This window comes from Phlebotomus argentipes, unplaced genomic scaffold (assembly GCF_947086385.1).
Source record: "Phlebotomus argentipes unplaced genomic scaffold, Phlebotomus argentipes genome assembly contig_15, whole genome shotgun sequence".
Taxonomy (NCBI): domain Eukaryota; kingdom Metazoa; phylum Arthropoda; class Insecta; order Diptera; family Psychodidae; genus Phlebotomus; species Phlebotomus argentipes.
In genome coordinates, this window is record NW_026776181.1 from 5,276,877 (window position 1) to 5,295,202 (window position 18,326).

Below are 18,326 nucleotides of genomic sequence, written 5' to 3' on the forward strand. Positions count from 1 at the left end.
TGATGGCGCAAGCTTAAGGAGATTAAAAAGTGAGTCCGTCGTCGCAGGCGACAAACGGAAGAACGAGATAAATTGCATGACTTAACGCTCTTCCTGTGCCAGAAAAGCCTCAGATTTTTCCTCTTTCTACTTGCCTAATCCTCTTTATTAATCGACGGGTAGGAGAAAGTTTTTACTTGTCAGAGAAAATCCCCCGCAAAGGAATATTTCATGGTGTTCACTATTTTATGATCACTTCAGTGTCACTTTGTCGACCTCTTTTCATGCCAGATCTTCGCCATATAGCCCAAAGAAGAAAATTGTATCCTGGGCGAAAAGGAGGAAGTGAGGCAAAAAGCCCAACCAGTAAATTAGAATAGAGGGTAGAAGGAAGAAAAACTTCTTGGTGGGTATGAAAAAGAACCCCGCACTAAGTTTCTTGGTAACATATATTCACTGGGAGAATGTAATTAAATTCTTTGGAAAGTTGTACGTGAGTACACAATGTGAGTGCCAAAATTTTCCACTGCATTTACTTTTGCAGACATTTGTTTAGAAAATTACAGTGAAACTCCAGTGCTGCTGAATTTTCACCCCTAGAATTTTCATTATTATAATAAGACATGTGCCCTTCCTTTCGCACACCGGGGGTAGATTTTAAGTTACACTCCTTGTTCCCCGTGGCAATTCACGGGAAAATATTTTATCATTTTCATTCCACGAATCCGCTTTGGTGGAGGAAAAATTATCGTGTCAAGAAGGGAAATGCTGTAATGCCACATTACATAGTCAATTAAAATGGGAGTATTAATGTTTTATGAAAAGAGAGCACGCAGTTGCTTATCTCGTCATTTGAATTTAAAGTGGAGTTTTTTTTCTGAAGGAATTCACACGATTTGTCCAGATAGTCTGTCCTTATTATTTTCCTAGAATTATTATTAATACTTGTCACATAATCATTTTGCGCAAGCAACAGCGATTCTGGGGGTGGAATAACTTTTTCTCATTCCCTCTCTTTCTCTGATTAATGGAAATCTCCAGCAAAATGATACTTTTTCCCGGAAAATCACAATTTGCAGTGAGAGTAAAAGTTTATCCGAAAAAAGAGATCACTATGAAAATTCTTGCACTCTTTGTGAAGAATCCCATCTCTCTCTCTCTCTCTCTCGCTCTTTTCAACTTTCCCTCGCACTGAATATTTTATGCAATTTTCGAAGGGAGAAATTTTTAATCAATATCTCTCTTCACTGGGTTTGTTCTTGCTTGGTTTCCCATGTCCAGGGATGACACACAAAGTTGCAGAATTTGCATAAAAGAGAATTGGGGGATGAGAAGCAGACGGGAAAATGCTGAAGGAATTTATATTGGTGAGAGAGATGAAAAAAAGAGAGATGGTTGGTCTGGTGTTGCGGGAACACGAGCGGGAATGCTCATTTGAATGAAATTTAAGTGCGGCAGAGCCGGAGAAAATGTCAGAGCCTAATGCCTGCATTTACACAAAAGTAACTCCTGCGAGAGCAATTTGATTTGGGGCGCATGTGCATCCTTTTGCCAAACTTTCCGTGCTCTGGATTGCAAGAAAATACAAAAGCTCTCCAGACATGTCGCAGTAGTATAATATTGTATGTAATGCTGTCATTTAATTTATAGATAAATGCCTTCCTTTTTACATGCCACTCGTCCCTCCTTTGACCCATCTCGTCGCGCTCATCTCACGAAAAGACTGGGGGCATCCGAGTGACACAAATTGCCAACTACAGCCCCTTCGGTTTTATGGGGTGAATTTTTCCCGAGGAATCGAGGGGGCTGACCTTTTGCCATGCCGCACACCGAAAAAAAGGGGGCGGCAGTGCAACATTTTCGGGGCGCAGAGCATCACCTTTAAGAGCGTGACATTTTATCGGATTTGATGGGTGTTTGGAGAGGAGGCCAGATGAACCCATTGGGCGACTCTTAACTGGCGTTAATGTTGTCAAAATTGGTGACTTTCAGACAACGCTAAACCTAATTATAAAGCACACCCTTTCGCACGGTGCCATAATGTCTCTGGTGATATTTCAGATTTTTTCCTCCTCATCGGCTCACGGAAGTTCTTCCAGGTCATTGGAGGTGTTAGTATCCATTAAGACTCTTATAGCCTGAAGGAGAGAAGTCTTTCAACTTCTTTTCTCACCACTTTCTTATCTAACGACATTGAGGAATAAAACTATTCTCTTAGAGTCCCCCTAACGCTCCATTTTCTTTTATCTCCCACACACACACATTCGCAATTCAGTTCCACCAAAAGCTAGAGCGAAAAAGGGATTTAAATTACCCCCCTTTGGCCTGTTATGTGCTTAAGCGCCCAACCATGTGGGGGCATTGCACAATAAAGTAAACGAAGCCGATCGATTTGGTGAGCATGAACCGCCATCGGGCCCCGGAAAGTGAAACTAGTGCAACTAAAATACTTCCCCATCTCATTTAAAAACCTCTCCTTATCGCCCAAGAGCCTGAAATACAAGGCTTCTGCGTGTGACATGGCGCACCCCCTTCGGCTTTCAACAATTCCTTCCGCGGCAAAAATTCTCAATTGGCCCTCGTGGAGGCTAAGAATCTGCTGCTGATTTACTTCAAATGCCTCTTCTGGACAATCGAACACTGCAGCAAAAATCGCAGAAACTTTTTCCTCATAAATTCTCCACACAGCAAAAATTATAGTTATGAAACTCACTGTGTTGTCACTTCATCGTGTGTGAAATACCCCAAGGAAAGTTTACTCTGCATTCAATATATAGACTGATGAGTTTCAAATTCCAAGTACAATATTGGAAACATGTATCAGGATATATGTATCACTGATCCTGTCGATTGTTCACGTTTGGTCATATTTTTCTCTCGACTAAAGACGTGCTTTCTCCAGAGTTTTCGGCATTCACACGGGAAACTTTACAACTTCACGTAATTGCATTTGCAATACGAAGGAACATCGCTAAAGGGGGAGAATATCCTCTAAATAATGCAATCGGTATTGAACATTTATTCTCAGTTTCCAGCAGACTCCCAGTGATAATGATGGTATTTCGAATTCCTCTCTATATCTTGTTATTCATACTGATTCACGGCAACTTTTTAACTCTGAACAGGTCAAGGAATAAATCGGGAAATGCAAATACATTGGCAGGAGAAAATTCAATATAGGGAAGAATGTATTGAAGCAGATATTCTTGGAGCTTTGGAAGTTTCTGCGAATTCCTGCCCAACTGCTTGGGTGTATCATGAAAGTGATAAGACTGGTGGATAAACATTTTCATTGGCGAATGCTATGCATAATGTATAATGGGAGCAAGAGGAATACTTGTGAAGAATCTCAGCACAGAAACTATGTGGCTGTGCTCTCAAATATCGCCTCAAGATTCTAAACTTTCAATAAGAGCTCCTTCGCTATGTGAGAGCGCTTGAAAAGGTGGCCTCACGTTTCACCGTCTGAATATCATGAATGCAATTTGATGATGATAGATGTGGACGTTGAAATATTTATTAAATGCCTGGAGATGTGCAAGCAAGACATTAATTTTTAATCCCATCCCATTTCAAGACGACGGGATGACTGTGCGCCTCCCCCAAAGTCGCCTTCAATATTAGTGTGTGTTCCACCCCACAAAATACCCGAGTTTGCGATATGTGTCTCGTGATATTGTTGAACAATATAAGCTTTTAGTTTTATGTCGGTCTCCCTCGTCGCCATCACCGAGATTTCGCATTTCACCGCCGTGGGCTGTTCACAATGGAGCAATTTTCTTTAGGCTTCCACCAATATGATTGTCCTTTAAAAAATGCCTTGGGAAATTCCGCGAGAAGGTTATACTTTTTGTCATTTGTGGGAGAGGATATGTGTGCGGTATGATAACAAAAAGAGAGATGAAAATCACCATCTGGCTCTGATTACATTCTCTTTCCCAAATAAAATTCATGAGGATCGGTTTCGCAATATCAAAAATGCCGCCACACTTTTTAAGGCCGCACTTCAGCCACGAAAAATCAACTCTTTTTCCGCACACAAACTGTGGTCAGCAATATGTGACAAGGGGTGTCTTACCCTTGAATATTATGCGATTTCTCAAGTGTGTAGAGCTTAGTTCTGATATCTAGAACAAGAAACTTGGCAGAATTTCGGGCTTTCTCGAATTGTCAAAGAAAAGGGGACAAGAAAACCGGCAGAATTGAGACTAACTTCCTACCGGAAGTACGGAGCCATTCAACATTAAAGCATTGCACAATTTCATTGAGTGTAATGGTGAGTGAAAAGATTTTATGGTTGATATAAAACTTACCTGTCGGCAGGGAGAAGAGCAGTCCCAGGGCTACGAGGGATGCAGTTGGCATGGGTAAGAACACTTGCCAAAAATAGTGCTGCATCATTGATGGCATCAACTTGAACAAGAATGAATACATTGTATTGGCGACTTTATCTACTCAAGACAACACACAAATTTGTTTTATATACAAAGTACAAACGATAAATAAATTATTTAGACATAGAAATCCTCCAGTGTGTTTTTTTCTGAGTTCGTGAGTTGATTTTATAATGCCTAGAGTTTATTTAGTGTTGGTGGTTGATTTAACTGTGGCATCATCGCTCGTGTTTTTAAATGCACAACACTGGCTTCATCACAATATTTCTTCCTTTTTTTTAAATAATGCTTTTATGCGGTGATTAACGACCTTTTAGTGTTATTTTATAGCGCTAATTGTTAGTATGGGTATTTTTTTTCTTTTTTTATATTAAATTATACATTATTTACATACATTTGAACATGGTGTTTAGTCTTCTTTTTTAAGAAAATTCTCATTATCAGTTCATTAGGTGTCTCATTTATCATGCTTATTTGGTGTCTCCTCGTCTCATGGGTCCTTCGTCCCTTTAGCCAATCTCTTATTTAAGCCAAATACTCTCGCTCTCTATTAAAATTCAATGGACACAGAGTCAGGCTAATTCAATTGAATTTAATACGGTATTGTATTTAAATGGCTAATTTATCTGCTCGCCCTTCCTTTGCCCTGTTTTAGGGGCGCCCCTTAAGGGAGGCATGGGTATTTATTTCATACAATTTAATCGTGAATTGTTATCCTAACAAGTGGTTTATTGTATCCAGTTAGAAGTGTGTCGGAGGGGAATAATTAGAGAAATGGAAACAAGGCAAAATTCGATAAACATGTAAAAAGAGACGAAACTCATTTAATTTGATGAAATTTCCGCATCCGGTTTCATATTCTTCTTCCACCCACACCCACCCACTTTTTCTCCACTTTTTCCAAGGGGGGCCACAGAGGCCGGAGACGGATAGAGTGTGTGCTTTTTGTGGGTTGCGAGCGGAATACTTGTAAATCCTAATGGAAGTTTGTCTATATAGGGCCTCCTTCGGATGGGCGAGGGTGTTATGTATGGTGGTAGTGAATGAGAAGAAAATAGACGGGAAGAGAAATAACTAACCTCAGGCAGTCAAAATTAGAATCATCTCTTTCGGGTGTGTGTATGTGTGCGTAAAACTGTTTACTCAGGGGTGGGTGTGTGTGGAAAGATATCAAAAAGCTCCTGGCAATTTGCTTAAGATTGAAAAGTTCCCAATAAAGGTCGCCTCTTCTTACATTCCCAAAAATCTCAGTCTCCCTTGGCGCACAAGGGAGCGACGATAGATCGTGTGAGGTGTACACAATGCATGCTGAACTGCGGGAAGAGTTCCATAGTGAAATATTATGCACATTTCCCTTTGAATGGCACACCGTGACTCTAGCATTCGCTCCCTGTGTGCTGTTAGGGGCCGAAAGAGGGATAATAAATTGGACAGTGGGGAGAAACAGTGGGACACATTCACTTTTGATGGGTTGATTTTATTGATACGAGAGCATCTCGTGTTATCGTGTCTATTCTCACGCAATTTTACCGGCTATGTTATCCAAACTGTACTCTGTCCATTCTCACAATTTCCGCCAAACTGTCAATTTCTAACGATGGCACTCGTGGCATCCACGGGACTCTTGCAAGTGATCCATTGTCGTAAAGTGGAAATGCGCGGTTGCGGTTGTAAAGGACGAGAACGCCTCAATTCTACCCTCGCCTATCAATTTCACTAATTGTCTGCCAATTCTGATTGCATTCTCTTGTGGGCTCTCGTAAGGGCTGCAGATTCAACAATTTCTCCTTCCCTCCTCAATTCTTCTTTGTTTATCTCGCAGAGAGTGACAATGGCACACTGTCCAGTATTGTAATCTCCTATATCGATATAATATCACAATTCTAATGTATTGTTTGATGCAAAGTGGAATGTGGAAAATGGCACTATGCCCTCATCATGACGACGAGAAACCATCACAATTGTTTGATTTTTTTTTTCTATCGCTGCTTCACGTTCAACAAAGTGGCTTCATAGAGGGACTTTTTTCTCTCTCTCTCTGGCTCTGCTTTAGTTCTTCCCGGAAAGACTTGCGGCGCTGCGAAAGACCGCATTCGCGCGAGCTGAAGAGATGGAAGGTGATTTTTTGGGGGGAGTTTTGGTGATTTTCGCGTGTTCCGGCAGATTTCCGCAAGTGTGAAAATTCCTTCCGGGGCAGGTGAGTTCCTTCTCTCTGTCCTTGACAAAACACACAAACTATATATTAAACAGCGTGACGACCATACACGAACTAGATAACGTAGAGAACTGAACTGAGTGCCTCGAGAGCGATGCAAGAGGGAAAAATTGAAAAGTCTCCTCCGCACTTTTCCCCCCAACAACCGTCTGCGACTGTGTGCGTGGGTCCTGGCGGGAGGAAAAGGCACACGGACGCTCAAAGGGAGCAGCGGTGCTCCTGCTCCAGCCGCCCTGCCAGCCCCAGCCTCGCCACCAGTATCGATCTCTGTCTCGGTGCTCCATCTCCAGCAACATCAGCTGCAGTCATTGCGCGCGCACACAGCTATTCCGCCGAGTACACCAGCTCCCCACCTCCGCCCGCCCGCCACTCGCGTCGCCCCCCACTTCCACAATACATTCGCAGAAATTAAATGCCATATATCACCTCGCAGTGCGCCTATACCTGACTCTTCTAAACTTCATTTAAACACCCACGCCGAGCGCGACGCCGCCGCGCGACTTTTACTTATGAATCCCCTACTAATTTAATATTAACCGCGACGCGTTCAATTGATATGCAATAAAGTGGCGTGCGAAGACGCTCACCGCGTTGGCCCGGCACATTGTTTTCCCTCCAGCGCGGCGTGCCACCCAGCCCACCAACGGCTGACGCCGTGAATATCAATGAACGAGGAGACGAAGACCCATTTCTATTTTAATTTGCTGTATTTGCCAATTGAAGCCACTCACCATTCATTTCCCGCTAATCCGGGTTGGATTAGTGCGGAATCGAGGCGATCTGTGCGTGGAATTTATTCATTCATCCCTCGCCAAGTCCACAACACACTGTCGCAATCTAATTAGGGGGGTGCAAAGTGGCCCTTCCGAAAAGAAGTTATCTCGCAAAATTCAATTCACTCGTGACTGGGTTGATCAAAAGTGGAGAAGGGATGGTCGGTATGTTAAATATTCCTGTCAACATTTCACTTGCGGGGCATGAGATGTGAAGACAATAACAAGATAGAGAGAAAACTCTTGTTGCGTTGGGATAGGTTAGGAGGATAAAAGTCTCTTTGGGGAGGTATGTACATTTCTGGAGAAACTGTCAAAACTTCCGAGAGATTTGGGCTTCCCTGAAAAATTATACACCCAGAGTCTTCGCAGGTCAGGAAGAATATACAGATTTTACATTATATGGCTGTCGGCTATAAAAACTCGATTTTGTTGCTGTGATAATCTTAAGAGAATAGGCGCATATTTAATATGTACACCATGTACACATAAAATTCTACTTTAAACGCAATAAAAATCTAGAGTAACAGAATTAACTTAATAATAAATGGCACGTGAAGAGTTTCAATACTTCTGCTTTAAATAAATTAACAGGTTGTGGGTTGTCCTATAAAAATGTGAAATGAACTTTTTAGAGAAAAGAAGTTAGTTCAATTGAACATTCTTACTATAGCAGACGTGTTTGGCACCACAATGGATTTTATGGATTTCATCAAGTGTTATTCGGAATTTAAGAAAATCGCAGAAATTCTCAATAAATCCATCGAAAAGTGTACTATTATTGATCGTGAAAAGTTGAAATACCCTTTTATCATTCCTGGTAGTATAGAGTTGATCAGTTTCTTGATTGCAGCAACTAGAATAGTCACAAATGACGGAGACATAACGAAATTTGCTATAACAACAATGCTCTTATTTAGTCATTGCCAAGTGGGTGCAAAAGTAGTGTCTATTGTATTCTATAAAACAGAAATAGACGGGATTCTGCAATGGTTTCATGGACTACACAGAAAAATCAACAACCAAATGATTGCTCAAATCTTTGAGGAGAAATTAGAAAAAACAGTCAAAATTTCCAGTTTAGTTCTCAGGATCTTCTTCATTATCATCGCAATGTCTTTCATCACGGAGATCTTCTACTTCAACTTGAGTGATAAATTCTTCACTAATATGCCATTTATTGCAAAGAGATTCAATTATATCCAGCGCATTATTGACTCAGTCCTTCTATCATTCTCATTTCACTTTATTGTAACATCAGAATGCGTATTATTGTTTATTGGGATTTACTTTGTTGGCGCAATCAATATTCTCAGTGATCAAATTTTGAAACTTAATGATAGTGCCAATGTTGTATTTGCTAAAGATCTCTTGAAATCTGTAATAAAACTTCAGTGTGAAATCATTACTAAATTAAATGAATTTTATGAGATTTTCTATTATGTATTCTTGGTTCAAATTGCATCCAGTCTTATATTCTTGTTACTCAACTTTTACCTAATTGTCACTTCACCCATAATGTTCCTTTACTATTCAATTATCTCTACTGTTTTGGCACAATTTTCCCTCTTTTGCTTGTTTGGACAGTTTATCTATAGCAAAACTGAGCGAATTTCCACTGATTTGTATAACACAAAATGGTATGAATTAGGAATTGCGGATCAAAAGAAAATCTTAATGATGCTGAAAATATCGCAGAAGAATTTTGGATTAAAAGCAGCTGGAATGTATGATATTAATTTTGTAATGTTTGTCCAAGTGATTAAACTGTGCTTTTCTTACTGCACCATTTTGTATACATTGATGTAAATTTCAGAAAATCAATACGAAATAAATTCTTTGGTCTCTTGTGTGTCTTCTTTATTACGTGGTTTGGAGAACGCAATATCTCATCACTTAACAAAATTTCGTCTAATTTGGGTCAAAATTCGTCTTCTTGCCAAAATGAGGGCTTTCTGGATAATTAAGTAATTGGGCGCGTCATAAATTAATGATGAATGGAATATATTGAGTAATTTGGGATGAGTTTCTGTGAGCAGCTCAAGAGGTGCTTCCAGGGCAAGAACACCATTTATTTATAAAGATGAGATCCTACATCAATTATGTTTGTAGTGCTGCAATCCTCAATCATGTGTTGGGCAAGAGCCACGCAGAATGCTAATAAATCGTCACTGAGTCCGCTCTCGATGGTCAGTGTTGGAGGGAAAATGTAATTCATCACAACTTACCCAGAGATTTCCCAATAATTGGGAGACTCTGGCAAAATTGAACGCGTGTCTCAAGAGGTCTGTTTTTCCACGAAGGCGCGGGTATTTTTAATTCTAGCGATGGCTCTTGGATGGTAGTTGCTTGGTATTCATGGTGGGCAGAGGATCATAGTGCCTTCCGTCTAGTAACTAACTCCTCATATGTGTGGCGGTATTTTATGCAAGTGCCATCGAAGTGGTTCGCTCACAATGTCACCAAATCCCATTGAAGATGTCACATCTCACAATAGATTGTCGGTTATAAAATTTATGGAGCTCGTGAGTGTATTCCATGCAGTGAAGAATCACGGTTTTCCACACTTTCCCCACCCCCGCACAGTGCTCCAGTGAAACGTGCCAGTCACGGGGATTAAAATAACAATGGAGTGTTTTTCTTTGCCGGCGGGGCTTCTCTGGGTGGAAAGTTAACCCAGAGCGGAGCGAGTGTATTAATTGGGGAACTCTCGAGGTCATAAATATATGAACCCATCAGGCGGCGCAGCTTTGACGCGCGGAGATCGAAAGGCCCGATACAATTTGCCGATGAGTTCTGCGGGTGGCACTTTGGGGGCGAGTGTGTGAAAATTGGGGGTTCATCTGCTGCGAAGAGGGGAGATAAAAAATGAAGATAAATTTGTAATTTTCCAGTCACTCGCCATCGCCAGCACTGTTTTGCATTACTACAGCTTTAATGACGGGGAATTGGTGACGGCATTTCTGGCCACAGGCACGTTCTGCGGCTACATTATTGTCCTCGTAGCCATTTTCGCTGGTAATGTATACATGAACTTGTACACCTAATAAGCCGCTTCGGAGAGTTGCCTTTTTTGCCCTGCTCCGAATACAAGGTGCGTCGCATAAATCCCAGGGAGAGTGCTGAAATACCGCTGATAAATACCTATTTACGTGGCGCACCCTGTACTCACTGCATTTCCTCCCACAAAACTCACCGCAGATTCCCTCTCGTCCTCTTTCTGAATAATAGGTCACATGATCGGAACGCCTGTTAACAAGCGCCTCAGCATCTTTTACAGCATTATCGGGAGCGCCATGTTCATTACATCGGGTGTTTTCATCATTGAGGCGTGGGAACATTCATTTCGGACACGAACACGAGATTTGGCCATCACGAAAGGATCTGTTGCTATAATAAATGGTGCTGTCTTTTTATTAGACACAATTTTCACATTTAGAGATAAATGATTTTGACCTATTGTGAGCTGTCACACAATCCCTTTTTGTCCTTTTTCCCATCATGAATAATGTGTCATATTGTTGCACTTAACACTCCGCGGCAATGTGGGCAAATTTGTACACAGACAACACGAGAGGGTGAAATTTGCCAATTGTTATACATATTTTGTTTGCCATTCGACTTTTGGCTGAAATGATTTCTCTGTGTGCCTTGTGTGACCTCCTCAGCTCTATATTTAGATCCCATTCAGTCAATACACACACCCTCCATACATGCGAATTACATTTACTTTCCATATTATTAATTGAATTACACACTTCCCTAATTGATGTATATATGCTACTCTCCATCCAGAGCACCATATCGAGTGACTGTACAACTGTTTACCTTTCATTTTATCAAATTACCATCAACTCGCTGGCAAGTGCACCTAATCATACACCTTTTCTCACTTTCATCTAATAGACTTTGGAGGAAACTCGGCGAACTAATTGAACATAACGACATCGCACTATATGTATTATAATTCTCTGCGTGTCACAAATGCCATCAAATTCCTGTGGAAACACACACACACACCTTCAATATGGGTTATTAGAACATCAATTGATTTCAAGTAACAAAATTAGATTCCATCTATCGCGATTGTTTCATCAATATTCCAATATTGCCCACACGCAATGGCGACGCAAATCCACCCACGCGACACTCAATTAATTCCACTCAAGTAATGAATTGCTCGCAATCACATCTATTATGTACACACATGGAAAGCAATGGAAGATGGGAGAAGCATTTATAATTAAGGCTACTCACCAAAGATTTAAGAATTTTACTGTTAAGATATGTATATAGATTTTAATGAAACTTAAAATTGTATATCTCTAGACACTGCCAATTTTTCACCTATATCAGCGAGTGTAACAGTCAATTCACAATATAGATTTTATCCTCACATCCCGCAGAAAGACAATGCTGTATTATAACTTAACTTGTAAACCGGATAATAAAGTTACCAAAGAGGAGAGTTTCTTTATTTTAGTAGAAAAGTCTACATAGTCTTACAGTCGAGGATTAGTCTTTGTTGGCAATGATGGCACTTGCGAACTACCATCCTTGGTTGTGGTCGCAGTAGATGTCTTTGTGGAAATGCCCGCCACCGCCATAAGCTCCTATCGAACCGAATCCTCCAAAGTGGCCACCGATGCCGACTCCGCCAATGCCAATTCCTGATGCATACGCATTATGACCGCCAAAGCCCCCGAGGCCACTGTAGCCCCCAAATCCACCGTACAGAGCCTTGGTGTGCAGATAAGCCCCTCCGGATCCCACGTATGATGGCTTTTGAATATAAACTGGAGTTTGAACAGGAACTGGCACGTGAACAGGATGCGGAACAGGCACTTTGACCGGAATAGCTACTTTCACTGGAAATGGCACCTTGACCGGAACCGGGACGGGCTTCACCACGGGAACTGGATGGGGCACGATCACTTTCACCGGGTACGGTCGATCGACGGGAACAGGAACAGTCTGGACTATGTGACTGTGTCCGTGGTGTCCGCTGTCGTAGCCATACGCTGCACCATAAGAGCCACCAAAATTCGCGCCGTGGAGTCCACCGTACGATCCTCCCGACGGAGAGAAGCCGATCTTGGCTATGCCACCACTGAAGCCGTGGGAATATCCGTCATAGCCGCCTCCGCCGTAGAATCCTCCGGATTTGTACAGACTCGCGCCAATGCCGAGGCCCACGGATCCCCCGTGGAGACCAAATCCGCCCGAGATGTGACGCTTCTTGGGGTCCTTCTCCTCAGTGCAACTGCCAGCAGCCACGAACAGAACCAGGGCCTAGAGTGGGGTGGAGAGAAGAGATTCACGCAACAGACACAGTCAGAAGTTCATCGTCCGAATCGTACCACGAAAATCCTCATTGTGATCGATTTGGCGGGAAAATGTCACAAGCACTGCACCACTTTCTGCGTACTGCAATCTTGATGAGGACTGTGGCGTGTCTTTTATAGAGCTGATGCCATGCGACAGTTTTGAAATTATTTCCCACTTGTCCATCAGTCACCAGGAGACGCGCGTGCCTTGCTATATGAGAGCAACAAGTGATGAAAATAATTCGATAATTGGTCCCTATTTGTGTTTCAATGATGGCAAAAGGAGCAAAATATGTCAAACATGTCTCGTCGGTGAATAATTTGACTTCATTTTCCGCTATTTGCTTGGCTCCGACAAGAGCATGACTTCCTCCACCTTCGATCGCCAGATCACACCTCGATCGGCAAAAACCAACACTTTCCCATCAGACAGTGTCAGTGTGAAGAAAGCAGAAATATACACTTCCGCGTGCTCGCGATCTCTTCGACTTGCCCACGAGCCACGATATTCTTCTTCTGCACCAGATTCAGACGCGCGCGTGGCGTGAAAAAAACCGAGTACAGCATCAATAAGAGGCCTGAAGGGAGTTCGACACACACACGTAATAGGTTGGATCACAATTGCTCGGGCAATTACACTCTAATGCCAGCTTTAGCATTTTGATTGATCGGAAAATTGCCAGGTAAACTGTGCGAAAGTGCAGATTTTATCGCAAAGTTATACTGATTACGAATATTAATTGTAATTAATTCTAGCCTGACTTTTGAGACAATCTCAGTATGAATTTTCCGGAAATTGCGATAAGGTTGTCCCACTCTTCCGCCCTTGTGAACGAGACTCATCGGGAATTCCTTGACTCTCGCGCCGAGTTGTGCAATATATAGATCGAAGATGGCATTAGAAATAGCAGTAAAATCGTGGATTTGTGGGGTTTCAGAAAATCTCACAATGACCATAAGAAAATTCTCAATGACTTTCAAGATCAAATAAGATCTTCTATTTATTTGTCAAAAGTAAAATTAAGAAACATTCATGATGTTTATTGAAAACCAAGTGCGACCATTTCTGAGATGAAAATTTCTATTCTACACTATTTTCAGAGTTTCAACTCTGATCAGTAATCAAAGTCTTGGAAACCCAGTGTTGTATATTGCAAACTTACAGATGGTTTAAAAATTCCACATGAAACCTCATCTTCAATTTACCAAGAGTACTTTGGCGGACCACAAACTGCAACCAGAAAACAGAATGTACTTTGCAGCTTGAATGCTTAATAGGAAACAAACACATTTTGAAAATTTCCATCGAAACTTGGGAAATTCCCTAGCCATAAGTTAATTAATCTCTTAAGCAAACAGACAGTGAGACTTGCGATAAAACAATTTCGGCAATTTTCATTATTGTCTTGAGACTTCTTCTAAGCGAAGAACACAATCTCGAGCGGGGTGAGTTTACTCTTTGATACAGCACTGCTGGTGAGATAACACTAAGTGGATTTAAATGGAGTTTCTATATATGGAAATTGTTTAGTTTTCTTCCCACATTGTTTACCCCGGAAATTGTGTTCGCCAAACTATTCTTTCAGAGTCAAAGTTGCGAGATTCAGTGCTGTGTCAGTGATTCGCAATCTTGCTTCATTCCGACACATTGAGCAGAAACTTCTCTCACTCTGTCGTTGGCTTTGATTTTCATTAATAAGAAAGTCATTAGTGTTGATGCTTTGCAAGAAAAAGCACCATCGTATTATCTTGTTTTGTTTTTTAAGCTCTTGGCAGAGTGAATGTCTTCGAAGGAGTTTCTTGTACGCCTTTTTCCGGTTCTTTTTCACTTGCAAATGTGCGCTTTTATTTGCCTTCTCTTAAAATACACCACAAAAAAATGGATAATTAAATAATTAACATTGAGTAATTTGGTGTACCAAATTTCTCGCTTCAATGAGTTTGTGTAGCTAAATTTAATGGAATGTAATTCAATTGCAAATATGGTGCTGAGTTTGTTGACATTAATTGCATCTTTATCTGTTTTTTTATTGCACTCAAATGCAAAATGCACGCATTAGCATGAGAAACAATTTTACTAATGGTTCTTTTTTGCATGCTCAAAACCCTCATGAAAGCGCCCACTCGAAACAAAATACCAAAATACCAATTATTCTGTTGATTAAATAACTCGCCGCTGTTCATAGCATCACTTCACACAGATGACTTCCTATACTGAACAGAAAAAAGCAAAAAAAATGTGGTTGCAAAGGAAAAAGAGTTTGATAGATATGTTGGTGGTTTTGTGGATTATAAATTGCCGGAATTCTCGAGAATATATCAAAGTATGGAGGAAAGTGAAAGGGATTTCTGGTTTGTGGGGCTAAAATATTACAAAAATAGAATATGACTGCGTCATCTCATGTGGAATCGACAGTGAGACATTTTATTGGCAGAAAGTGGATGAGGAGACATTTGGATTTCCCTTTATTGTCCCTGCATGAATGAATATCTTCAATTGTCGGTCAAATTGTCTCGACAGGTTGAATGATATACGACATGGTGGGAATTGCAAATACATTTTGCTACCTTTTTGCTCAATTTGAGGTCGAAGACACGGTAAGAATTCCTCTTTCCTTCCTTTGCCAGCTGTTTTTTCCCGCCGAAAACTCTTTCTCTCTTTCTCTCTCTCTCCAAGAAGTGAGCGTAAATAGGGTATTACGAAACGATGATTCAATGAATTGTGAATGACGTGGATGAAAATAAAAATACACCGAATATTGGCAATTTATTTTTTGGGGGGAAAATTAGCGGAAAACTCCAATAAAAGGATGTCTCAAAATGCTATAACGAAAGTGGTCGGAAATTATGAAAGAATCGCCAAAATCGTTGTAATAAGCATGTAAGCTAAAATCCCCCGAAAATGAAGTCAATTACATATCTTTCTCCCCACATTCTACTTTTGTGGCGTGCAAGAAGTGGGCAAAAGTCATAGGCAGACATTTTTGGAGTGAATGTGATACGCTTTGTATAAAATCTCACGCTGATCATGGGTTCTCCACCAGTTTCGCAAACACTTCCTTCCGCTCAAGATCACTCTCGATCGGCTGTACTTTCGCGATCAATCAATTGTTATTTTCACACTTGAGAAAATGCTGACTAAGAGTGTCCAAGTTGGAATCGTGCTTGCTATTGTGCTCGCGGTCGTGAGGGCGAGTGGTCACGATGGCGGACACGGCGGCCATCACGGTGGTCATGGTGGCGAGAGTGAGTTTGGTGGTGACTTCGATGAGATCCACAAGGCAGGCGGAAAGGTTGAGCATCTGGGAACGTACGTGGGAAAGCACCACAACCCACCGAAAATCATCAAGATCACCAAGACTGTGGCCGTGAAGGTGCCCGTGCCAGTTCACATCCCGAAGTTCATCAAGTATCCCGTCCCATTCCCAGTTCACGTGCCCAAGATTATCAAGATCAAGGAGCACTTCCCCTTCCCGGACAAGGACTCCCACGAGTCCCATGAGAATCTGGAAGCTCATGTGCTTTCTGGCGGAGATGGTGGTCATCTCGGGGGACATTCCTTCGGCGGATCAGCAGAGGGAATCTCCGGTCACGATGCCGGTCAGTCTGGCGGTCACGGAGGTGAAGCCAGTGGATCTTACCAGCACGAGGAGTTCAGCCATGGCTTTGGAAACGGCCTGGGCGGTTATGGAGGAGATTATCAGCAATCTTTCGGAGGAGATGAGTCCTTTGGCCAGGGATATGAACACCAAGAGAGTCAAGCCTCCCCTGTGAACTACCACATCCTCTCCCAAGGCGCCTCTCCTGGCCACGATGCATCCGCTTACTACACCACAGGAGGCATCCAAGAGGTCCCAGCGCCTCTCCTCACTGGCGCCTACAGCCACGGCGGACAGGGATACCACTAGATCTCAACCCCACAGTGGCCCGTTATCCACCAAAAACACCCCCCAAAACCCCAAAAACAGTTCCTCGTTGTTGTTCTTTGTTATTTAATTCAATAAAATCTGTTTTTTCGCCTAAAGAGCTGCAGAAATCTTTCCATTTAACGCAAAACAAACAACACCTCATTCCACTTTCTCTTGCCTTCAACTTGAGATACATCGAACGCGGCGGCAAAACTCAATGAAGAAATTACTTTTCCATGGCGAGCACTGGAAATTTTGACCGAAATTAATTGAATTGAGCGACTTTTTTCGCCGTAATGGCTTAATTGAACGATTTGTTGATTTATGACCAAACGTATTTGCTGTAGCGTTCAATTACATGATTAATTTTATAGTTAACAAACTAATTGGATGTGACATTGTTTGAATTGTTTAATGTGTAATTAATCACTCTTTTGAAATTCATATTATTTATTGGGCAAATATTCTGCGAAAAACCTTAACATCTCTTCATTGTATGAAAACTGAGAAAAACAATAACAGTTTCATTTTTTAATAAAGATTATATAGTGAAAATGTTGATAAAATTCAAGTGGCAGAAAAAAATTGAGGGGTGAATAGCTGATTGTTCATTAAGAGTTGTAAAATAATTTCCCATTGAATGTGACTCCGAGAAAAGCTACAATTATATTTAACTCTTTGTGCGGAAAGCTTTTCAGAAATAAGAAGCTCAAGCCCAGACAGAGGATAAATACTATGTTATTCACTGTTTTCTCACCCCCTTTAGAAAACTTGCCAACTGAGTATGATTTCTTCTCAAGTACAACTTAAATGTGCATTCAGAAAAGTTTCCTAATCTTGAGAAAACAATCACAATCTTTGAACTACAATTTGCATTTCAATATGCAAATTATACTTAATGCTTGTTGTTTCCCGTCGACTTTCCGGGGAAAGTCAAATGAAAATTCTTGTTCTTTTTCAGATTGAATCTCTTCAGATTTGGTGGCTTTATTTATACATCTTGTCTTTCAGTGGTACAAAAGGAAGAATATTTTTGGTCTGGGTTAAGCAAATGCGGATTTGAGGGGTGGAAAACTTATAAATTACATATTTGTATAGGGTGGATGACACAGTGGATCACATTCTGCGCGCACTACCATCAATAGTGGTGGTAATCGTAGCCGTATGGACCGTGTCCGAGCCCGTGGTAGCTGTGGCTGACAACGGAGCTGTATCCGGACAGACCGTGGCCGTAGCCGGAATAGCCGAGGTAGGGTGTGGGCACAGCGACTTTCTGGACCACCTTCTGGACGACTGGCACGGCCACGGGGACTTTGCGCTCCACGACAACCGGAACAGTGTGATGGTGGTGCTTCACGACAGTCTTGGTCAGACCCAGATCGAGGCCTCCATAGCCGTAGCTGGAAATGCGATACACCGCGTGAGTTCTCCCAGCTCCGAGTGCTTCTGCTGCAATCTTACCCATCGTAGAATCCGCCATAGCCGAGAGAATGTCCCAGGCCGTAGTCACCATAGCCGTAGCCCAGATCGAAGAGTCCTCGCTTGCCCTGCTTCTTCTCACCCTCAACTGGAACCTCCTTCTCCACGGCGGGCTCAACTTCCTTTTCAATGGCGGCTCCGGCCACGAAAGCGACTCCCAAGCACAGAACAATAAAGGCCTGGGGAAGATTAAATTAAGGCACCGGGAAACACTTAATCCACAAGCACAGAGCGCCGAAATGCACATACCT

General features: G+C 41.8%; 3 protein-coding genes across 3 annotated transcripts in view; 2 read left to right on the top strand and 1 right to left on the bottom strand.

Annotated features, from left to right (window-relative positions):
- LOC132262821 (neuronal acetylcholine receptor subunit alpha-7) overlaps positions 1 to 4,440 on the bottom strand; it is a 25,831-nt gene extending 21,391 nt beyond the window's left edge. Inside the window, exon 1 of the mRNA XM_059762254.1 lies at positions 4,293 to 4,440. Coding sequence (XP_059618237.1) covers positions 4,293 to 4,413 — 121 coding nt within the window. The 5' untranslated portion in view covers positions 4,414 to 4,440. The remainder of the gene's footprint in view (positions 1 to 4,292) is intronic.
- On the top strand, positions 4,431 to 9,170 carry LOC132261671 (odorant receptor 4-like; the record flags this gene model as incomplete). Its single annotated transcript, XM_059760584.1, is given in 2 exon segments — positions 4,431 to 4,519; positions 8,831 to 9,170. Coding segments are annotated over 2 exon segments (429 nt in total), but the record flags the coding sequence as incomplete, so codon positions are not given.
- A 647-nt stretch (positions 9,171 to 9,817) lies between these two features.
- Positions 9,818 to 10,810, top strand: LOC132261674 (protein snakeskin). Its single transcript, XM_059760587.1, has 3 exons — positions 9,818 to 9,886; positions 10,256 to 10,379; positions 10,593 to 10,810. Exons 1-3 carry the CDS (start codon positions 9,818 to 9,820, stop codon positions 10,808 to 10,810), a joined length of 411 nt encoding a protein of 136 aa, XP_059616570.1.
- Positions 10,811 to 18,326: the final 7,516 nt, after the last annotated feature.